Source organism: Leucopleurus acutus (assembly GCF_964270905.1).
Source record: "Leucopleurus acutus genome assembly, chromosome: 18".
In the NCBI taxonomy this organism is placed as follows: Eukaryota; Metazoa; Chordata; class Mammalia; order Artiodactyla; family Delphinidae; genus Leucopleurus; species Leucopleurus acutus.
In genome coordinates, this window is record NC_139160.1 from 15290206 (window position 1) to 15310335 (window position 20130).

Consider the following 20130-nt stretch of genomic DNA (forward strand, 5'->3'; position numbering starts at 1 on the left):
GACTGATAACTAAAAACAGGAACAAGTTCACCTGAATTTCTGCATCATAATACAACAAAGGAGTTACAACAATTTAACTACCAAAATACCTAATTGAAAAGATCAGCTTAATTTGCCACAATTTTTATTTGATCCATTTCATATTAAGGTTTTAGAAAACCTGACATTGTGGAAAGCTATTAAAATATGCTAAGTTAGAAGTTGTTAAAGTCAACATTTGTCTTAGTTTAAGGGTTAAAAAACACTGCCTGCTTAATTATAAATTATAAAAGATTGCACAGGGGCAATCTTTTGGCGCAGTGGTTGAGAGTCCGCCTGCCGATGCAGGGAACACGGGTTCGTGCCCCGGTCCGGGAAGATCCCACATGCCTCGGAGTGGCTGGGCCCGTGAGCCATGGCCGCTGAGCCTGCGCGTCCGGAGCCTGTGCTCCGCAACAGGAGAGGCCACAACAGTGAGAGGCCATGGGAAGCCCTGGCAGGTGGATTCTTAACCACTGTGCCACCAGGGAAGCCCCACAGTTATTTTATAATAGAAAGCTGTCTGTATTTACATAAAGTTTCTGTCCTTTCTCTCCTTCAAGCCTATAAAGTGACAGTTGGGGAGGGGAACCAAATATTTAGCATGGTCTGACAAACACTAACTGAACTTCACAGCAGGAGGTGCTTACAGAATGTCTTCTGTGTGTTGTGTATTCCATGGGTTTTGTTCTATGTATAATCTCAGGAACCTGAGTCAGCTCCTTCTGGGTGTTAGATTATTAATTTGTACAGGAAGATTGGAAAAGATGGTCAGCAGTTAACAAAGGAAGTTCAGGGGTTATAGTGACTTCGGAAGATTATTTGAATTACTAATTTAAAGTGATATTTATATCTATGACATTGAATAAAGTAGAATGTGTACTTGGAGTTTAACTTATTGAATATTGCCCTGGGACTTCCCTGGTGGCGCAGAGGTTAAGAATCCGCCTGCCAATGCAGGGGACACGGGTTCCATCCCTGGTCTGGGAAGGTCGCACATGCTGTGGAGCAGCTAAGACTGTGCGCCACAACTACTGAGCCTGTGCTCTAGAGCCCACAAGCCACAACTACTGAGCCCGCCTGCCACGGCTACTGAAGCCTGTGCGCCTAGAGCCTGTGCTGTGCAATGAGAAGCCACCACAATGAGAAGCCCGCGCTCCACAACAAAGTTAGCCCCCACTCGCCGCAACTAGAGAAAGCCCATGTGCAGCAATAAAGACCCAACGCAGCCAAAAATAAATAAATAAGATAGAAAAGGCATTAAATTTGTTAAAAAAACAAAAAACCAAAAAATATTGCCCCAAAATATTTAACTTTAGTCTTCTTTAAATCAGTCTTCTTTGAAATGATGCCATGCAACTACATCAGAATGCTATATTATAGATTGATTTTTTTTTTTTTCGGTACACAGGCCTCTCACCGTTGTGGCCTCTCCCGTTGCGGAGCACAGGCTCCGGACGCGCAGGCTCAGCGGCCATGGCTCACGGGCCCACCCGCTCCGCGGCACGTGGGATCTTCCCGGACCGGGGCACGAACCCGTGTCCCCTGCATCGGTAGGCGTACTCTCAACCACTGTGCCACCAGGGAAGCCCTAGATTGATTTTTAATGATTCGAGCTGTCATCAAAAATTAGAAGGTGGTGAGGAAGAAGCTGAAAAAGTAGGGAGGGGGTTTATATGCATATAATGACTGCATTAAAAAGCGGCCTAGGACTTCCCTGGTGGCGCGGTGGTTAAGAATCCGCCTCCAATGCAGGGGACACGGGTTTGTGCCCTGGTCAGGGAAGATCCCACATGCTGTGGAGCAACTAAGCCTGTGCGCCACAACTACTGAGCCCGCGCTCTAGAGCCCGCGGGCCACAACTACTGAGCCCATGTGCCACAACTACTGAAGCCCACACACCTAGAGCCTGTGCTCTGCTACGAGAAGCCGTTGCAATGAGAAGCCCGTGCACCGCAACGAAGACTTGCCCCTGCTCACCACAACTAGAGAAAGCCCGTGTGCAGCGACAAAGACCCAACGCAGCCAAAAATAAATAAAATAAATAAATGTATAAAAACACAACCAAAAAACTATGTCAGGCATGGCTTAGCATCTTTAAGAACTGCAAATTACCAAATTCAGATTGCCACAAATAATCTACTACTTTAAGGTATTATAATGGATCTTCTTTCTTTTTCTGATGGTGGGTTATTTCTCTAAGGTATGAAGAAAGATGATTATATAGAGAGATAGAGAGAGTACATGAATCTACACTGTTAGGCACACATCAGAATGAAAAATAGTGTTTCTCGCAAAACATTCATTTGTTCAGAATTCAGTCAGCTCCACTTACTCTAAATCAGGAGACCTTTATTCACCGTGGGTAAATGTGAGGCAGGGCCCATTCTGATTTACGATATAGAAAAATGTAGGGCTGCTAAACCCAGTACATCTTTCCGTCTCTAGGAAATGGGACGTGGAGAGTAAGGAGACAGATATAAATGCATCCGTGATGCTCAGACACCCAACAGCAACAATATGCACAGCAACAAAGTAAATCTACAGTTCAACAAACAAAACCAAACTGACTGCAGAGCCTGAATACCTTCTTCTCAGATCAGCAGGCTTCGCTTGGCCAACAAAATCATCAGTCCCTTCATCAAACTGAATCTGATGCACTGGTCTTGTGCTAACTCTCGCTGTGGCAGATCTGGCAACTTTCATATCTGATATGATGTCAGTGAAACTGAAATAAGAAAAAGGTCAAGTGTGTTAGAAATTGTAGCTACAGAAGAGTAATAAACTTTCTTTTTTTTTTGAGTAATAAACTTTCTTAAACATGAGATTCATATCACTTAATTCTTACTTCACTTCTATGCACTAATACTGAACAAAAAGTCATGTTTAAATAAAAAATTATATGTTGCCTATTAATACCACAGACCACTAAGATTGATGTGGCTTTCTCTCTTTTAAAGATGTTCTTCAGAAATGTTCATTTAAAACATAATTAAAAGTATCCCTCATGAAAAACTGTCAAACATTCAGACAAGTAGATATCAATATCTGTATACCTAGCACCTAGATTAAAAACCTATATTAAAGTTGAGATTTAGCCATATTTATTTATTGCCTTGCATTTGTTCAAAGACAAATAAAATGCATGATCATATTGTGCATAAAACCAGCATATTATTTAACTAAAAGAAAAACTTCTCAGAGAAATTGTCTTATCCTATTATTTATTTATTTATTTTAAATAACATTACTAAATTTACCACTTCTTTTTCAGGGACAAGAAATTATGTAACTTCTCAAAAGAAGTTTAATCATTCAATTGGTCTTTTAAAACTGAAATCTTACTTAACACACGAGTTTTAAAAGAAATCAAACTGCTAATATTATGAGGCATATTTTATATATAAATGAATATATCATGTAATGTAGCTCATCACTCACATGAAGCCAGCCTATTTTGACGTATCAGCATCACTGACACAGCTATTGGATTCACCAACCTAATTTTAGGTCTCTCTCCATCCTTCTGTGCCCTCGAGACTTCCTCGTGCTGCTGGAGCTGCTTCAGCAGATCTGACTTGGTCATCTGCTTGTCAAAAGGGAGAGAGTCTGCAACCGCGGAGGCAGCCGCCACCAACTCCGGGCTCAGGGACTCACTTCTGAGAGAGAACATGGAAGACAAATGAGAGAAAAGAGGCATTACTTCAGTGGAAAGTAAAATGATTTCTTGGGAGAAAACTTTTTGTCCTTCAAAAAGTATCATTCAATTCAATTTCTGACAAAATCAAGAATTCTTAACACAGCATTGTAAATCAACTATACTTCACTAAAATTTTTTTTTAAAAAAGAATTCTTAAATACTAGGTGTCGGTTTTATAAAAATGTTACAATATTGAAAGTTAAAGTTAATGGATCCTTAATGAAGCACAATACTAACTCAGAGCAACAGATTAAGGTGGAGGAATGAGGGATCAGCCTCGAAAGTGATAAATTAGTGGATTTTTAAGTTAGATGCCATTTTATTTCAAAAACAATACAGGCTGCAAGCAAATATAAAAGTGGTTAAACCTGTTTATACAAGCTTTAATGGTAATATCCTCAAATTGGAAACAACTCAAAGGTCTATCATCAGAACAGATAAACAGTGATATATCCATGCAATGGAACAGTACTCCGCTCACTCCACAACATGTATGAAACTGAATGAAAGAAGCTGGATTAGAAAAAGTATATATGGTATGATTCCACTTATATCGAGTTCTAGAAGAGGCCAAATTAAGGTGAAAAAAAATCAGAACAGTGGCTGCCTCAGGACAGAAGGTTACTGATGGGGAAGGTGAAGATGGGAAATGCTCTGCATCTTGGAAAGTGTGTGGGTTACATGGGCACATCAATTTGCCAAACTCCTACAGCTAAGATTTGTACACTTTAACGTATGTAAATTTTACCTGGAAAAAAAAAAAACCATAAAATCACCACGTGGGAGATGGAAAGTGGGTGAAGGTATAGATAACAAGAATGGCAAGATTTGATAATTATCAAAACATCATACGATTTTGTTTATGTTTTAAACTTTCCATAAGCTAAAAAAAAAAAAAAGCTGTTCTTCAGTAAATTAGGGTAAGTTAGGAGAAAAATATGCCGGATATAAAAAGTTATTTACATTTTTTACATCACTGAAAATTGCCACCTCAATGAGTGGGATCTGAATTACTGTTTTACTGCACCTGGCTTTCTACCTTAGGAAATGATGTCTAACTTGCAAATCAAAGTTCCCACATCCCTGAAGCTGGGCCTCAAAGAGACTGTCAGAGCCTGGAAACGCTCAAGGACGCTGAGAGTGAGGGCTGTAGGAAAATCAATGTTACTGGAAGCTGGAGGAAAGGGGACCTTAATGAATAGGTAGCTGAAATCAGAGCAGGTAGTTGCTTGGTTAAGAGAATGTTACTTAAAGGAGGAGCTAGAAACTATGGTTATCACTGCACCCACCAGGGGTCTTGTAAGGTTTCACAATACATGCAGACTCACAAGACTACCACTGACGTGCCTGGCCCAGACTACTCAGAAAGGTAAAGGGCAGAACCACAGCAGGCTGGCAGGGCAGCCTCAGGTGTCCCTCTCAGGGAAGCCCCTGCAGCACTCGCGGGCGACACGTCACACAGCCATCCAGGAGTTAGGACAGGAGACCCATATCGCGCAGGCGCAGGAGCTTAGCGCCCCACAGGAACCAGTATCTCTTGTAACAAAGCCACAGGCAGAGTATCTGTGGTCCCTACAAAGGACACGCAGTTACAAGAGTAACTGCGCTCAAGGAAGCCCTAAGTACACTGAACCATACGGTACCCATAGTTCGCCCAATCCAGATGCAATCAGTTATTCAGGGGGTCGATTTTATCATGATAATGTTGCGTTTGATACAGCTGACAACTACAGTAATCAGGTTAACGGCTGTGGCAGATACTTTCATAAAACAGAGACAGCAGTGTTTCTGGTCCCACAAGCTCTTCCAAAACCTTGCTACAAGCCCATCTAGAGAGGCAATTTCCCCTCCCCCTGAAACCAGGGGAGACTTCGTGACTGCCTCAATGAACAGAATGAGAGAGAAATGATGCCCTGTGACTTGTGAGGCTAGGCCACATAATGTGACACGACTTTTGTTGGGATGTCTCTTGAGATGTGTGTCCATGGACCCCAGCTCTCTGGTTGTGAAGAAGCCCAGGCCACTTGGAGAGGCCCTGGGTAAGTGTTCTGGCCAAGAGCCCCAAATATGGTCTCAGCCAATAGGCAGCATCAAGCGCTGGAATGTACTGTGCGTGGGCAAGCTTTCAGAGAATTCCAGATGCCAGCTTTGAAGCTGCCTTGCTGACGACGCTCAGTGGAGCAGACACAACTATGTGCAGCTCTTTGCCCAAACTGCAGAGAGATGCTGCCCCCAAGCCTTGGGATGGTTTGTTATGCAGCGATAGATAACTGGAACAGATTTTGGAGCCTGGAGCTTGGGCGCTGCTGTTATAAAACAAAAACAAAAAAACCTAAAATGTATGGGAGAGTTTTGGGTACTGGCAGAGGGGGGAAACCGGAGAGATCCTGAGGCAAGTGTTAGAGAAAGCTTCGGGCCTCAAAGAGACTGTTAGAGCCTGGCGGCCGCGTGAGAACTATAGGAAAATCAACGTTACTGGAAGCTGGAGGAAAGGGGGCCTTTGTTTAGTGACATTATTGCTTGAAGTAATATGGCAAATGAGAGAGATGCTCAATGAATTGGACGACCTAGCAAGGAAGCTTCCAGACAGAATACTGAAGGTGCCTCCTGCCTTCTTAGTGGCCAATGGTAAAATGTGAGAGGAGAGAGAAGAAAGAACTGTCCCACATAAAGGAGCCAAGACCTGCTGGGATCAAAAGAAAACATTTCTCATTCTTAGCCCCTCCAGATAGCAAATGATGCCAAAATTTAGAAATGGCTTCTGTACAGAGATCAAATCCAGGGCAGCATTAGGAAAACGGTCTAAAGATAAAGCCATGGGCATGACTGTAAAACCCTCTGTTAAGATCTTAGAAAGATTTAAGATGGTGCCTTAGAGTGCCCTTCAGACAACAAGAATTCTAGGAAACTTAAAGGTGTGGTCCCAGGGCCTCTCACGGGGAGCTCAATGTAGACCAGGACCCTGGTTCCCAAACTGTGCCCTAAGGCACCCTGGAGTACCATAGGGAAATATCAGCCATGTCTGTCAGTGACTGTGTGAACTACTAACTCAAGGTAGTTCACAGTTTCAACATTAGACTACCGCATTCCTTTCAATGCCACCATATCTTTGTGAAGATGGTTCTCCAGCAGTTGCTGTGATGAAAAAGCAAGAACCCTTCAAAAATCAATATGGAAAAGGAATGAGAGTGGCGGTGTCCAGTCTGACTCCAAGGCTAGGTCATAAAACGATACAAATTCCTAGGGGCTCGTTTTCTCTTGGGACACTCACCCTTGGAACCCAGCCACCATGCAGTGAGGAAGCCCAGGCCACATATAGGTGGCTCTGTAACGGTCCTGGCTAAGGTGTCAGCTAACAGCCAGCATCAACTGTCAGACCTGAGTGAGCAAACCCACAGATGATTCCAGCTCCCAAACTTCCAAGTCTTCCAGCTGAGGCCCCAGACATCACGGAGCAGAGGTGAGCCTTCTCTACTGTACTCCGTCCAAACTGCTGACCCACAGAATCGGTGAGCATGAAAAAAGGCTGTTTTATGCTGCTGAATTTGGGGGCAATTGTTATGCATCCATTGTAACTATCAACATAGGGGAGGGTGTTCGACATATAATACAAATAAACGAGCTAAAAGCGGGCCATGCGCGGGGCAATGATGACAGTACATCATGAATCAAAGACGATGACGAACCAAATTCTCTGCATCTGGGATTCCTTAAAAAAAAAAAGCAGACTGGAGGGGGGTGGGAATCATTAAAAGATACATTTTTGAAAACTCAAAATAAATGTATCTCATTCACCGATCTTTTGATATAGGATCAAAGCCTCTTCGTTGAACACAGGACCACTGACAGAAGTTCTAAGGTATTGATACATCTCTTATATGTATACTACACCCATAGTACATCCTCCAATATTGCCAGTTTTGGTTTCTTTAAAGTGGAAACATGGAGCAAGAACTTAAAACGCTTACAAAGCAGTCTGAGTGCAGAATTTTCCTGGACTTTTATGCTTGTCTCATTCATACCTAATTGGAAAGCAACTTTAAAAATTACCTTTACTGAGGCTTTGCAAAGCAATCAACTCATTTTAACCACTTCATTAATAGTTAATTAAATTGTATAATTATAAAAAAAAGCAAAATGAATCATAAACAGGTCTGGAAGCTGGGAAAAAAACCTTACACTTCATAAGTAATTATAAAGTGTGTGGGAGTATTACCTAATTACGTATGTATATATTTTTTATTTGTTTTATATTGTTTCTAAAAAGGAGGAGGAGAAGGTACTTAACATGGGCATTTCCTGTTTGAATTAGCTTACTCTCTACCACCCAATTATGCTTTCCAGTGGTAGTTTAGATACAATATGATACAATGTAGAAACTAAGCAGTTCTGTTAAAATGTTAAGTCATTCTGGGAATAGAAACCTATACTATCTGTTTATTCTGCTAAGAGAAGTCAGAGATGGGGATCTTAAAGCCACATTTCTTATTACTTGAATTGACTATGTCACTGGTGTAATCATTACTTATATATCACTAAAACAAAATACTGCCATTTAAACTACAACACAACGCTAAAATATCACTGATTGCACTTAGAATCAGTAAAATATTATGCTCTTTTGACAAGCACAAGTAATTACAATACTTTGAGGAAACCACGTAAGCTGAGAGCCCTGATAATTACTGGTCAAAGGAAGTAATATAAAACAGCTGTAATTAACATGACAAAATTCTATCCTAGGTGGAATTTTTTTTAATGAAATTTCAAATAAAGAAGTCCTTCAGAGACACAAAACAACCTTCAAATCAGGATGTAAATAATTTGTTAATTAACAGCTTAAAGAAGCAATTAAATGCAGTTAATAACTGATGAAGGGCTTTCCTGGTGGCGCAGTGGTTGAGAGTCTGCCTGCCAATGTAGGGGACACGGGTTCGTGCCCCGGTCCGGGAGGATCCCACATGTCACGGAGCGGCTGGGCCCATGAGCCATGGCCGCTGAGCCTGCGCGTCCGGAGCCTGTGCTCCGGCAACGGGAGAGGCCACAACAGTGAGAGGCCCGCGTACCGCAAAAAAAAAAAAAAAAAAGTGATGCATATGTAAGAGAATGTGGAATTCTCAATTAGATCACTACTCTTTCCCTCTCTCTAGACTCCATACAGATATCCACTTATTTAAATATAGAATAACAGTATTTCTCATTTAATATTAGTCTCTGTGTTTACAAACTAATATTTAGTCTTCATTAACTCTGTATCTCCAATGTTCTCTAATTAAAAAATTTTTTTTTTCTAAAAGAAAAAGACTGGAGTTTCAAAAATTACTTTCAAAGAAAAACATTCAAATTGCAATTCAATTTACCTCTTTTGGGGGGCATCTTCTGGAGCATTCTGAAGTCTGACAGTTGAAGCCTCCAAACTTTTAAGTTGTCTTCTGTTGGGTGGCTTTGTTGTTTGCACATTTACTGAGCTTAATTCAACTTTCATTCCCTTAAGAATATTTACCAAGTCTTTTTTCGTATTCTCCTTTACACTGTGTTGGCTCTCTGTCTCCTTGGAAATCTCACGGGTTGGAACAGACTGCTCATCTTTCTTGCTATAGATCACGCTGTTAGTGCCAAAATATCTTTGGATATTATTTTTTGTCCTGAAAAGATTAAAGAAAACAAAAAAACACTGCAAAATAATACAGGACTCAAAACGCTGCTTCTATGTGTTTAAAATTTTTTCAATTAAACCCTTCCCTTTTGCTTATTACTGTTATCAGCAACTGTAAGGACAGCAATTTAACATTTACTGAACATATACTATGTGCCTAGTCTTGTGCAGCATTTTATGTACATTTTCTCATACCCACATCAACTCCAAAAGGTAGGTATTATCCCCATTTTGCAGATAAGGGAACTGGAAACCAGAGGAGTAACTTAGCCAAGGTCATGTAGCTCAGAGCTCACTAAGGCCTAAGACCCGCTGGTGAGCACAAATGAGCTACAGGTGTGCTGAGATACTGACCACCTGGTCCTTGAAGTGGCTGGGCGAGGAGCAGGGCCGCTGGTGCACCTGTCTGTTGCTGCCTCCCATTTATCTCAAGGTCTGGTACAAATATCATTGTCTATGTTCCATGACATTAAAAAAGTTGCAAAACACTGACATGGTTAATAAATTTCAACGTATTATTCTCAAACCCCAAACTGACAGACTGCCAAGTCCTTGCTCTTAACATGATATAAGACCTCTATAAAACGTCACAATTAAACAATATGAAAATAAAGAAATTTCTATCAGTAAAAAAAAGGTTACTTTCTTCAAACAAATTCCTGGGTGTGATTCTAATCTATTCAACTTTCTCATTGAGCTCCATGCCATTTAACTGATCACTATCTGTAAACTGGAACAGGAAAAAAGAACATTCAGTGGCTAGAGTTGTCATTCTGCTTTCTTCTTTAGACTTATTTGTGAAAAAGAACAACACAAACAATCACATCTATTTCAAACTCATGCAAAAAAAGACTTCCCAATTCTAAGGAACCCAAATATCTAACTTTACTTTGTGGCATTAAGAACCTTTCGATAGTTAATGTTGAAGAACTTTAAAAACTAATGAATGTGTTAGTTTCAGTAAGAGAGTATAAAGTACAAAAAGTCATTTATTAAATATAATGAATATCTACTCTGCGCTGGGCACTATACTAGGCATTGATGATGCCTTAGTAAAAAATTTCATGGTGCCTATTTCATGAAGCTAACAGGCTAGAGCACTGTTTCTCAAACTTTAATACGCATAATAACTACCTAAAGGACTTGCTGAAACACAGATTCTTTGGTTCCACCAAGGAATTCTGATTCAGTAGCTTTGGGGAGGAACTCAGAGTCTGCATTTCTAACAAGTTCCCAAGTAATGCTGATGCTGCCCATCAGAGGCCCACATCTGAGTAGCTATGTTACACATGCCATTTAATCCTTACACTCTTACAGAACAGGTTTTATTATTCCCATATTACAGAAGAAACTGCTGCTCAAAAAGGTTAAATTAGTGGTTCTTAACCTTCAGAGGTTATATGAATCACCTGGGGAGCTTATTTAAAACATGGATTCCTGAGATTGTCAGTTGGTAAGTTTGGAATCAGGCCCAAAGATCTGAATTTAATCAAGACCTCAGGTGATTCTGGTGCAACTGATCTCAAGAACCTGCATCAGACCCTGGGTTAAATAGTATCTCAAGTTCTCGAAGCTAGTAAGTGGTAGTGCCAGATGAGGGAGCCTTTAATGAAAAGAGAAATGGCTACTTCCAAAAACGCTGAAACAAACTATTTGATCTGCTCATAAAAATGTCAGAGGCTAACACATCAGACACTTAAAAATCAGAATGAAAACCAACTGCTTAACCAATATCCTTATAATCAGTACACAGGGGACTTCCCTGGTGGCACAGTGGTTAAGAATCCGCCTGCCAATGCAGGGGACACGGGTTCGAGCCCTGGTCCGGGAAGATCCCACATGCCGCAGAGCAACTAAGCTCATGCACCACAACTACTGAACCTGCGCTCTAAAGCCTGTGTGCCGCAACTACTGAGCCCGTGAGCCACAACTACTGAGCCCATGAGCCACAACTACTGAAGCCCGTGCACCACAACAAGAGAAGCCCCGGCAAAGAGAAGTCTGTGCACCGCAAGGAAGAGTAGCCCCCGCTCGCCGCAACCAGAGAAAGCCTGCGTGTAGCAACAAAACCATAAATAACACAGCCATGAATAAATAAATAAATTTATTAAAAACAAATCAGTACACGGACACATTATAATATTCAATATGTGGTACCACTGAATTTAGGAAAATGCTCTATTATTTTACATGTGAAAGTTAAATTAATACTAAAGGTATTATAACAGAAAGGTGGCAATCAGGAGAAAGAATCTCACATATAACCCCTACTTCAATGTTTCCTTCCAAGACTGCTCTAGTGCTACAGAAAGTAACCTATATTTATACCAGGAAAATCATGTATAAGGAAGTAACTCCATAACACTAAAGTAATAAAACTCTAGCCCTAACCTCCCACCTGGGCTTGTTTCCACTGACAGCATCTCATCAGCACTTCAAATGCAGCACATCCAAGACCACATTCAAGAGCTTGCCTCTCCGACTGACTTTCCATTTTTCACTCTTCTGTACTGAAGGGGCCTCTTACCATAAATAGCTATTTTTGTATTTTAAAAATTATGACATATTTTGAAACCTGCCTCAAAGCTGGTCCTCATTCTTCTGTTAACATTAATGGTACCCTAATCCTGCCAAGCAGCCAGCTGAGATCTTTGCTCGGACTGCCCTACCCTTACCTCATCATATATCACATCCCAGCGATTTCACCTGTGAATTCTTTTCCATCCAGCTACTTCTTCCCATCCCCACGGCTCCTAACCTGCTTCAGGGCTATACTTAACCAAAAGGGCCCCCAGCTGATCTGCATGGAATATATATGCAGGAGAATTAAGTTTTCATAATCATGAGAGTTCTCAGAGAATAAATACCAACACCAAGTATGCTGCAAATCTTCTTCTTGCCTGGCTAACTCCAACCCCTTTCGATTTTATCAGGCTTCTTTTCCCGAAGGGATACTCTGAACCTCTCCTGCAATGGTCAGGCGTCTCGAATTGCTCACCCAGCAATTACCAGTTCAATGACTTCTGTGGCACTCTGCGCTACCTACACTATCTCAGCGATTACTCCACTACACTTGAATTGCCTATGTGGCGGAACTCTAAGCTCGGCGACGGCAGGACTGTGTTACTCGGGGCTTAACCCCAGGGCTGGCACACGGTGAGCGTTTTCAATAATGAAGGTAAAAATGAAACCATCACAGACTTGGGAGGCAAACAATTTAAAAAGAATTAAAAAATAAAACAACTTCGCTTTCTGGAACCTGGATAAAATGAGGGGAGAAGTGGCAAGAGAGATGAGGCACGGTATGTAGCAGAAAGAGCACAGGCGGACCAGGCCTGTCACCATGACCTTGGGCAAGTCATTTTATCTTTCTGGGATTTCCCTTTGCTCAGATTTAAAGCGACGGCTTCTAAGATCCCGCGGATCATAACACGGACTCCAGGAAGCCGGAGAAAGAGAACTGAATGTGCCGGAGCGGGGACAGGGGTTGCCTGAAGACCTGCCGGGCCAACAGCGCTGCAACGCGGTACCTGACAGATCCATGCGGAGAGGCGAGTAGCACGACGGCGGCCGCCGATACCTCTGGGTCTCCGGAGCACAAAGGGAGGCGGGAAAGGGGGCGAAGAGGGAGGAGAGCCGAGACCCTCGGAAACATCGCGGAGAAACAAACAGAATTGGGCACACAGGGGGCGACGACGCGTCCTCTGACAAACACGCCCCCCCACTCCCGCTTCCGTTCCCCAACCCGACGCGCTCCTCTCGTTCGTTCGCCGGCTGACAACAGGGGCTGCTAACTGTGTTCCGGGTTCGTCCGCGGCCGAGCCCGCTGTCTCCAGGCGACTCCTGCCCCGCTCGGCGATTCTGGCCCCATCCCAGAGGTGGAGTCAACTGAGGTCAGCAAGGGGGTGGCGCTGGGGGCGCGGCCCTGACCCGAGAACTGAGAGTGGAGGGAGCAATCGACTGTGCAAAATCCTGCTGATGGGGCCAGTAGGATGAGGCGCAGAACAGACCCTGCTGTGCGGCAGTAGGGGGAGAGGATCCACAGCCTTCATCATATTCTCGAAATGATCCATGGCCACCAAGGAGGTTAAAAAACAAAATTAACATGGGACATGCTGTCCGATAAATTAGTGTTTCTTTTCAGTCTGTTTTTGACGGAGAATCAAAACATGAGACATATATGTTTCATTGATCTAAAATGGCCTTAGAAATTAAAAAAAAAAAAAAATGCAAGAGGAAGACCTGGCTTTCTCCTGTCCCGTATGAAGGCAGTGAACAGTGGCCCAGAAGAGATGAGGGATTCTCAGATCTGGAAGGGCATGAGCGTACACAACCGGGTGAAAAATGCCGGCTAGTAGGTCACATGCCAACCTCTAGCTTAGAATTCCATACTGTCGGCTGAATATTGGCATCAACATTTTCCCTGACGCTTCAAAAAAGAAGCAAGATTGGTGGAGAATTTTTTTAAATAAATTTATTTATTTTTGGCTGCGTTGGGTCTTCATTGCTGCGTGTCAGGTGTTGCCGTGCTGGGGCTTCTCATTGAGGTGGCTTCACTTGTTGCGGAGCACGGGCTTCAGTAACTGTGGCTCTCAGGCTCTACAGCGCAGGCTTAGTAGTTGTGGCTCGCGGGCTCTACAGCGCAGGCTCAGTAGTTGTGGTGCAAGGGCTTAGTTGCTCCACAGCATGTGGGATCTTCCCAGACCAGGGCTCAAACCCGTGTCCCCTGCCTTGGCAGGTGGATTCTTAACCACTGCGCCACCAGAGAAGCCCTGGTGGGGAATTTTTTGTGATGCTGAAAACACAGGTTACGTTGAACAGATCTTGCTAAGATCCACTAGCCCTGGCAGAACTTTTGTGACAATGCTAAACACAGTACACTCAAGGATGCTTTCCTTTTTTTTTTTTTTCCTGTCTACAAGAAACGCACTCTGTTTGGGGGTGGGGGGTGTTTGTTTTTCCTCCAGTTTTGTTGAGATATAATTGATAACCAGCACTGTGTAAGTTTAAGGTGTGCAGCATAATGATTTGACTTGCATACATCATGAAATGATTACCACAATACGGACAATTAACAGAGTAGTTCTAACTGGCCACAAATTAAACCACAAGAGAACTTCAATACATTCTGAGAAAAATAAGAATAGATCTGCCCTTTGAAAAACCATAACTTGTGCAATTGTCCAGAGCAATCATTTATGAAAGTGACAAAAACATAGCCTAAAAGAAAATGTTTTTCGTCCTCCTTCTCTTCTGGCGTTGATTCACCAGTCCTTTTCTTCCCAGTGCCCCCTTAAAGTGCACTTTCTAGAGCAATGTGCCTTGGGCAAGGGGCAGCAAATCAGCTGAAATAGGTCCTGACATACATCAGCGACTTTGGCCTAAATATCTCATGAAATTCTACACTAACTGACTCGATAAGCCTGCCATGAAAATGAAAAAAACAAAATCATTCTATATCCCAGTTATCGATTGCTACATAACAGACAACCCCAAAACTTAATTAAATGGCTTAAAACAACAATTTATTATCTCTCATGGCTCTCTGGTTGACTGGGCTCAGCTGGGTGGTTCCTGCTTGGGGTCTCTCATGTGGTTGCAGTCAGATAGCAGCTAGTTGGACGTCCAACATGGCTTTTTCTTTCACATATTTGATGGCTTAGCTGGAATGGCTGGGAGAAATGGGCTGGCTGGGCAACTCTCTCTCTCTCTCTCTCTCTCTCTCTCTCTCCCTCCCTCTTTCCACATGGCCTCTGAGAGATAGCAGAATATGCCAGCACAAAATATGCCCCTTTGGTATAAAGATTATTTTGAGCTGTAAGCATTTGAGAAGAAGCAAACACAAAAAAAACCTCTCTGCCTTCCCTCTGTTTGCCCAAAAGCAGGACATAAATTTGTAGAGATGTCCCCACCCTCCTCTACCAGAAAGAACAAAAATTAATCACCGAAAACAACCCTAGACGCTTGTCAGCCCAGAGATGACACTAAAGGAATCCACAAAACCCACTTTACTCACTAACCTCTAACTTCTGTTAGTTCCCCCATATATTTGCCTTCTCACCATCTGCTGCCCTAGAAACTCAAAGTCTTTTGCTTTGGTTTCACTCGTCTCTAAAAATGTACTGCTTTTTTGTTAAGATGCTCTATAACCCTGAGTTATAACCACTCATTTGAGTTACTCATCTCTGAGTGCTCCCATGTGTATGCACGATGCATGTGTTAATAAACTGCTATTTGTTTTTCTCTTGTTAACCTCTCTTTTGTCAGTGTAATTTACAGAGACCCAGCCGATGAACCTACAATGGGTAAATGGAAAAGAGATCCTTTTCCTTCCCTTCACCTCTCTACATGGCTAGCTTGGGCTTCCTCACAGCATGGCACCTTAGGGTATTTGAATTTCTTACGTGGAAGCTGGCTTGCCTTGCCGTGAGGGTTCCAGAGACACAGGCTAAAGCTGCACAGCTTTTTATGACCTAGTATTGGAAGTCACATAACATCACTTCTATGACATTCTATTGGTAAAAAAATGAGTCACAGGGCCAGCCCAGATTCTAAGGGAGGGAACTATATTTCCCTTCAGATTCCAGGAGTAGGGACTTCCTGGTGGTCCAGTGGTAAAGAATCCGCCTTACAATGCAGGGGACTTGGGTTCGATCCCACATGCCACGGGGCCACAAGTACTGAGCTCGTGCACCTCACCTAGAGCCCACGTGCCGCAAGCTACAGAGCCCACGCACTCTGGACCCCACGCGCCACAACTAGAGAAGAGAAAAACCGCACACCACAACTAGAGAGGAAGCCCGCACACCGCAACGAACATCCCACGCACCTCAACGAAGATTGCACATGCCGCAACTAAGACCCGATGCAGCCATAAATAAATTAATAAATAAATCTTTAAAAAACCCCACAAATTCCAGGAGGAGTGGCGCATTGGGACCATCTTTGGAGACTTGCTACCATCACATTTTTTTCTTTTTTTTTTTTAATGTTCTTAGCAGCATTGTTCTTAATAGCCCAAACTGGAAACAACCCAAAAGTCCACCAACAGTAGAATGGATAAATAAAATGTGGTATACACAATAGAGTATTATGTAGCAATGAGAATAAGTCAACTGCAATTATACACAGTAACATAAATCATTACAGTAAATGAAAAAAAAAGCTACTAAAATTCCTATAGTACGATTACACTTACATAAAAGTCAAAAACAGATAAGATCAAATAATACTGTTTAGATATGCACACATAGTGGTAAAATTCTAAAGAAAAAGGAAACGAATTGGGGAGTTGGAGAGGTTATAAGTGGGGTGGGACACACAGGAGAGCGGGTAATGTTCTTTTTCTTGAGCTCATGCTGACTGCATGGATTTGTGTTTATAGTAATTATCTAAACCATAATTTCCGCTTCATGGACTCTCCTGGTCACATGTTATGTTTCATAATGAAAACAATATTTAAAAAGAAGAGGAACAAGGAGTAATAGGAAGAGGGAAGAAGAGAAGGAAGAAGAAGGAGAAGAAGGAGGTGGAAGTAGAGGTGGAGGTGAAAGAGGAGGAGGAGGTCTACCATCACATCTTGGCAAACTTCTAATTAAGCCCATTCACTTTATCAGTCTATTCTGCCGGGGTTCTTTTTTTCCATTTCCAACCACCTTGATGGTCTTTTAAGAAGTTCATATTTCGATTTATATAAAATTTTGCACCCTCCCAGCACATAGATGTGTTCGCCAACTCCAAAGCTCCTGCAGAAGACAATTTTGGTTGATGCTAAATTATCGAGAAGGCTAGTAAACACTGTCCTTTATAAGAATGTCTTATGATTTCAAATGGGGCACACCTGGAGAGCACCAAAGCCAATTTTTTTCAGCAATTACTACTTCTGGACCGAACAGTGAACTTTCATCAGTCAACCCTTATCAGATAGTCCAGGGAGAATATATTGCTGTTGTTTTTAAGAACTGTAATATATTTCTACATGCAGGTGCTAAAGAAAATGAAATGAAAGAATTTTTTTAAATCAGGAGAATATTGATTCCAGTCAATTCATAGTGCGGCAGACCTCTGGAATCTATGATTCAAAGGCGGAAATCAAAGTAAAAGGAATGTTGATATTGCATCAGTTGTGTTATAAAGCAATATGTGCACGTAGCATTCGATATTGAGAAGAGTTTTTCAAATGTTCTGATGATAGTACATCCTTGGGTGAGGCGAGCCTGAGAGTTTAGGAGGGGTCATATCCTGACACATAGACAGGCATTCTTGGCTCTCTGCAGCACGATGGGCAGACAGGAAGGACCAGTTCTGAGAATTAGACCTGCCCTCGGGTGTCACCAGATACAAAGGGAAAGGGTTGGGCCAGCTGCCAGCATACAGTGGTTGAAGCCTGTGCTGATAGCCACCTAGAGTCCAGTGTGATAGTTATATTTATTGCCATGTAACACACACACACACTCCGCTCAAATGATATATACTACTCTAATTCCAAAGCACTCCATGAATAAATGATCATTTGAAATTTGTTAGCTAATGGGTTAGAAGTGAGATTCAATAACTGGTGGTTCACTAAACTGTGAAACTGTTATGCGTAGTATTAATAATTATATAGAAATATTGAAAACAGGCTAAGTTATACAATGTTACAAAAGAGCAACAAAGATATTAAAATAGCAGCTTAGCTTAATGGTACAAGCAATTTCACTTCATCTTCATGAACTTCCTTCCCATACTATCTAATCTACCCCAGATTCATTTCCTACATTATTTAATTACTATGCTAGGGACTTCCCTGGTGGTCCAGTGGTCCAGTGGACTCTGCACTTCCACTGCAGGGGGCCCGGGTTCGATCCCTGGTAGGGGAAATAAGATCCCACAAGCCACAAAGCACGGCCAAAAAAAAAAGTTTTAAACAAAAATTACTCTGCTAGTTCTATGAAACACCCTACATCTGAGTAAATAATACATCTGGGAAGTATCTAAATGAATAACACACCTAGAAAGATACAGGAAAAGTTAGAACTATCCTGGTAATCTGACATTTGCTGCCAATCTGCTCATGCTAGGGGACCACAATAGGACAAATAGAGAGGCCACTTCTCCCCAGTGCCAGGAGAGTGGAGCACAAATGTCACAGCACGGATGAGTTTTACAGGTACTGTGACTACTTGCTCATGCATCCATCAAAATGTTTGCTGCTTGTCTTATTCTACCTTACATTAGACTTGCTCTGTCTGCATATACTTCATATGCAATCAGATTCAATCTATATCATGAACTGCTTTTCAATCACTAGCATCGCCTGTATATGTGACTTCATTTTCCAATAAATATGTGGCTTTGTTGTCTATTATATACTAGTTTACATTGCTACCAATATACTTATTTTTCGCTATACAATTTTCTATTTTATTTTCAGGGTTGGTAGACATTGGTTTTTTTTCCGTTATGGTTTATTACAAGATATTGCATATAGCTCCCTGTGCTATAAAGTAGAACTTTGTTGTTTTCCTATTTTATATACAGGTAGACGTTGTTGAATATCCAGGATTTATGATTTAATATTTCCATTTCATAGAATCAGTATACTTTATTTGACGTGCAAAATAATCCTTTTTCCCTAAAATCAACTTTAAATCAATTTTCAATGCTTCTATGTAAAAGAGTACGAAAAAGTAAAACCTTTCCAACAGAATTGGGAGGCGCTATATATATCTGAAGCGTAGTAATTAATGATAATAACAACATTAACTGCCGTGTTGAGCACTAAACAATTTATATGTTACCTCACTTAATTTTCTTTTCTAAAAAAATTATTGTATTGAAGTATAGTTGATTTACAACGTTGTGTTAATTTCTGCTGTACAGCAAAGTGATTCGGTTATAGGTTTATACACATTCTTTTTCATATTCTCTTCCATTACGGTTTATCACAGGATATTGAATATAGTTCCCTGTGCTCTACAGTAAGACCTTGTTGTTTATCCATCCTGTATACAGTTTGCATCTGCTAATCCCAGACTCCCAATGCATCCCTCCCTCATCCCTACCTCCCCCTTGAAAACCACAAGTCTGTTCTCTATGTCTCTCAAATTTCTGAATAACATCTGGATGATCCGAGGCAGGGTAATTGTGTGTCACAGCAGATGATGACATCGTGTAACAAGGAGTCCAAGAATTTGAAATATTTGAAAATCCAACTAGCCAGGTCACCAGAGGCACTGAGGTTTGTTCTTTGTGAAGTAAGCCTGCAGAATAAACCCACTTATCCAGCAGTTTTAGCTAACCGTTTCAATATACTTGTGACCCCACTCGCAAAAGTGTTACATTATTACGGGCATCTTTCAAAGGCAATGTACCAGGTAAAGGCACAGAAAGAGGTAGAGAATGAGGCTGGACGGCTCACCTTAGGGTGAAGCCTGTCCCGAGGTTTTCTGGTTTGGGTGGGGCATGGCTGTGTGGCGCAGAGCGTTAAATGGAGAATTGTCTTCTTTTTTCAGAGGTGGAGTAAGAGGAGTTTTGTCTCCACGCCTTCCACAGTGGGAAATTTTTATCTTTCTCCCTGTATGTACATATATTTCCAGCTAATCTAGTTTATAAACAAGGGCAAACTAGAGTATCAAACACAGCCTAAAATAGATGAATAGATACGTGTACCTATATAAAATAAATAGAGATATATGGGATCAGCATAAACATGTAGTACTTGTTATGTGAAAATAAGGTTTTAGTCCCCTTGGAATACAAAAATGAGTAAGAA

At 41.8% G+C, this 20130-nt stretch overlaps 1 protein-coding gene across 2 annotated transcripts in view; it reads right to left on the reverse strand.

Moving 5' to 3' along the window:
- MRPS31 (mitochondrial ribosomal protein S31) overlaps window positions 1-13048 on the reverse strand; it is a 29029-nt gene extending 15981 nt beyond the window's left edge. The window contains exons 1-4 of one of the 2 annotated variants that reach the window (XM_082859477.1): window positions 12905-13048; window positions 9079-9363; window positions 3519-3674; window positions 2606-2746 (exon numbers count right to left, since the gene is read on the reverse strand). In XM_082859477.1, the coding sequence (XP_082715603.1) occupies window positions 2606-2746; window positions 3519-3674; window positions 9079-9363; window positions 12905-13029 (707 nt within the window). In that variant the 5' untranslated portion in view covers window positions 13030-13048. Of the gene's footprint in view, window positions 1-2605; window positions 2747-3518; window positions 3678-9078; window positions 9364-12904 lie in introns of both variants that reach the window. The other variant, XM_082859476.1, reaches the window with a different exon arrangement.
- Window positions 13049-20130: the final 7082 nt, after the last annotated feature.